This window comes from Verticillium dahliae, genomic scaffold, assembly GCF_000150675.1.
Source record: "Verticillium dahliae VdLs.17 supercont1.4 genomic scaffold, whole genome shotgun sequence".
In the NCBI taxonomy this organism is placed as follows: domain Eukaryota; kingdom Fungi; phylum Ascomycota; class Sordariomycetes; order Glomerellales; family Plectosphaerellaceae; genus Verticillium; species Verticillium dahliae.
Genome location: NW_009276925.1, coordinates 1,192,568 through 1,196,747, shown reverse-complemented (window position 1 = coordinate 1,196,747; position 4,180 = coordinate 1,192,568). Strand labels below are relative to the sequence as shown.

General features: G+C 57.8%; 1 protein-coding gene across 1 annotated transcript; it reads left to right on the top strand.

The window, feature by feature from the left end:
- Positions 1–521: 521 nt before the first annotated feature.
- On the top strand, positions 522–2,084 carry VDAG_02722 (gram-negative bacteria-binding protein; the record flags this gene model as incomplete). The annotated part of the gene is made up of 2 exons (XM_009653375.1): positions 522–1,087; positions 1,148–2,084. The coding sequence occupies 2 exons, from the start codon at positions 522–524 to the stop codon at positions 2,082–2,084; spliced, it is 1,503 nt and encodes a 500-aa protein (XP_009651670.1).
- Positions 2,085–4,180: the final 2,096 nt, after the last annotated feature.

The following is a 4,180-nucleotide window of genomic DNA, read 5'->3' as shown; positions in this document are numbered from 1 at the left end:
CCTCCTCCTCCACCACCTTGACCTCTGGCGAACACCCCCCGCCGACTCGCTGTCGCACCTTGCATCTTGCCGGCTGCAGAGCCATCATTCTTTGCTTGCTGAGCTGTCACAGCTGTCCCTCTTTCAGCCCTCCGCCCTCCAGACCTCCCACACGTTTCCGACAGTGCACATTGGACACTCTACCCATCTTTTATTAGGTGCCTACCTCTAGGTACCTTAGCTAGAGCAGCATCCTCAGCTCGGCCAACCCGCACCCCGAAGCAGCCATTGGCGACATATCCATTCGTTTATCCCACCTCTTCTGCCCGCTCTTCTGGCTCAAATCCTCTCTCGCCTTCATTATACAGTAATACCTAATCCAAGCCCCCGAGGTCGACAACCTACCACTTCTTTCTCTCGCCGTGGTGCTGTCGGATCTCTTTGCGACAGTCGCAGCACGTGCACTCGTCGACCTTCGTCGTCGACCCTCGTCGTTGACCCTCGTCGTCACGACCCCTCCTTCTCTCCTCAACCCAAACACAATGGACCGTGAAGGCGATTACGCCCGCGAGGGCCAAGCCTACTACGGCCGCTCCGTGACTGGTGGTCCCGCCCCCTCAGCAGCGACCACTGCTGCCACCACGCCTCAGTACCGCCCTGGCACCCCCAACACAGACAACGCCGGCCGCAACCCCTTTGGCGATGGTCTCGAGTCGCAGGCCTCTGTTCGCTCCGCCATTCCTACCGGTGCCAGCACGAATCCCTTTGCGAGCCCCAACAACTCTCGGCCCCCGTCGAGCTACGGCTCATCTAGTGCCCGCGCCACGGGCATGTTCGATGAGCGCTCGCAGCGTTACTTCCACTCCCGGAGAATCCGCAAGGAGGACATTGAGAAGCCATGGCTCCAGAAGACGCACCCCAAGGAGAAATGGGTCACCATTCTCCCCATCATTGGCATTCTGATCGGTCTTGGCATCTCCGGCTTCCTCATCTGGGACGGCATCAACAGCGTCATAAAACACAAGTACTGCATCGTGCTTGACGACGACTTCGCCAGCGGCCTCAGCTCCAGTACCTGGACCAAGGAGGTCGAGGTTGGCGGCTACGGGTATGTTCACTTGACTCCATCCGCCATGCCCGCTCCCGCGCGTACTAACACATAGCCCAGCAATGGCCAGTTTGACTGGACCACCGGTGGTGACGAGAACGTCTTCGTCAAGGATGGCCATCTTGTCATCCGACCCGAGCTCACTGACTCGGCCCTCATTGAGAAGGACACCGAGATCAACCTGCTCGAGGACGGCACCTGCACGTCGGACAGGCCCTTCAACTGTATCACTGCCACCAACACAACTACGGGCAACGCCACCATTGTCCAGCCCATCAAATCTGGTCGTATCCACACCAAGGGCGGCGTTCGCATCAAGTATGGCCGTGTCGAGGTCACTGCCCGTCTTCCCAGGGGCGACTGGCTGTGGCCCGCCATCTGGATGTTGCCCGAGCGCGACACGTACGGACCCTGGCCCGCGTCCGGCGAGATTGATATCCTCGAATCCCGCGGCAACGATTGGAAGTACGAGCAGGGCGGCAATGACATTGCCGCATCAGCGCTGCACTGGGGCCCCGATCCGGCCAACGACGCCTGGTGGCGCACCAACAACAAGCGTCAGGCCCTCAAGACGACCTACGCCGACGGCTTCAACACCTTTGGCCTCGAGTGGTCCCAGAAGTACCTCTTCACCTACGTCAACAGCCGTCTGCTGCAAGTCATGTACACCAATTTTGACAAGCCCATGTGGAAGCGCGGCAACTTCCCCGAGGCCAATGCCAACGGTACCCGTCTCAATGACATTTGGTCCGAGACGGGACGCTCCAACACGCCCTTTGACCAGTACTTCTACCTCATCATCAACCTTGCAGTTGGCGGTAGCAACGGCTGGTTCGAGGACGGCAAGTCCGAGAAGCCCTGGCTCAACGGCTCTCCCAATGCGAAGAAGGACTTCTGGGAGGCCCGTGACACTTGGCTGCCCACATGGACCAAGCCCGAGCTTGAGATCAAGCACGTCAAGATCTGGCAGCAGTGCAACGGCGACGAGGAGCTCTGAGCCGCCTGGCGCGGAGCGCATGTGTGATGACATATGTGACATGTTTGGAGTACGATCAGTCGCATCTATTCCCCCCTTTTCGGGATACGTGGTGGGGGGAGGCGCGCAAACAATCTTAGACCTGGGGGTTTGGTTCATTATCGGTAGATTCACGGCGGTACATGCTGTGGCCTGCCTTTCCACGGCGACTGGCAGTCGCAGTCACGCCTTGGCCGATTTAGGGGCGTCTTGGACAATTTTGTATTTCCTGTCATTTTCTCTCCCTCTCTCTCTCGCAATTTGGTCTGTTTTGGTTCCGCGTATACCCTTGGGCCTTCACGAGGAGGAAGGGACTTGGGAGCCACGAACCGTCTGGTAGAAATCAGAAAAATAAACATGCTACTGCTACGTATGCACGTCCATGCAAAGGCGACCGGGAAAGCTGCTTGCCCGTCTGACTGATCTGTACCAGTGAGACGTCTGGTTCCACCTTATTTGGATGACACCTCACCTATCATTCGGCCCATCACCCTGCCGTCGCCACGACCGTGACACCGCCAGCCAGCCAGTCAATGGCAGGGCATGATTTCCGATGTTTGTTATCATCACACTGCCTTCACTGCAACCAGCCCCAGCCAGCCTCAGATCATCATCGATTGAGCACATCAGACCCAAAGCCTTATTTTTTGCTTGCTGATTTCAGGCCTATCGCTCGCTTCCAAGATGAAAGGAAAAAAAAAGGGCGGTCTTCAGGCAGACGTGCAGCAAGCCACCAACTTACACGCCGTCTGACTGCAGGGGACCTACCAAGCCTACCTATCTACCTGCTGCCTACCCGAACTCGCCTCCCCCAAGGTACGGGACGGATGAAGTCAGTCTCAGCGCAGCCCCCCCCCCCCCCCCCCCGTCCCGCGATAAGGACAATAATGAGACCTTGCCAAGAACGCTCTGGCACTCTTCAGCACGCAGACCGCTCAAAACTGTGCTCTATGCCGTGCCGTGCCGTGCCATTTTCTGCTATGCTATCTATCACCCTCACATCCCCATGTGTGCCTTCCCGCACGGCTGGACGGGGCTGGGCTAACGAAATCATGCCAACGCACGACAGGGGCATAAATCATGATGCCGTCTTGGTATTGTTGCCCGCCATCTGAGAGAGTGAGCCAGCCAGCCTGCGGTTCTTGGCAGCTGGAACCGAGCGTGCTTGATGAGAAGAACCACGACAAGGGAAGATAGGTTAGGCCGGCAGGCGAGCAGCCTGGCGGCTAGGTTCTGACAGACTATTCCCTCTCGCCGAACGGTGGCACCGTATCAAGCTCCCCGTGAGGCCTCTCTCCATCTCTTCCTGTCTACATCGGGGCCGGGCCGATTGAGCAAGAGGTTGGCAGGCCCATGCAAGGTCAAGGCGAGCCAAGAGAGTATCACCAAGAAAGGATCACCTCACGTCCTTGGCGGTTCCGGGCCCGTAGGACTGGGATTGGCACCGTCCCGCTCGGCTAGAAAGCTCCGCGTTGCAGGAACAAGCACGACCGTGATCGCGATGGGAGATTTGCAAAATGCATGGCTTCGCCCTGCGATGGAGATGACGTTGACGTTGACTTAGGTAAAGAGTACACAGAAAAAGCTCCTAGCGAAAAAAGCATTCAAGTACATCCCGGGGATTCAAGTGGAGCACCATGGGCTTCACGAAGCTAGAGGAGAGGCGCGGGACTCCTTTACATCCCTGCTGCGAGCCGCCGACGACATGGGAACGATACTGAAAAGTGGTTTGTTGATGAGCTTTTTTCACAGTCTCCACAACCGTCCGGCTCGAACCCGAGGCTCCGAGATCGCCAGCACCGAATCCTCCGGCCAGTGGATCTTTGCTGGTGTATCTAGCGGGGGAACGATTGCCCTGGGTCAGCTCTTGCGCTCCACCCGTCGACTTGCGTGTCTTTCTTGCCATGACCACAGCGGTGGCGCTTGGCCTTTTCCCTAAGCTCATCCATCACGTCTTCACGGCCTCAAAGACCGAGCGCTAAGGCGTGTGCACATGGTGTTACCGTTCGTGCAAGAGAGGAAAGGGGGGTTGCAGTAGAACCTGATATGCCAGTTCCAGAATGGGACGACATGCAGCA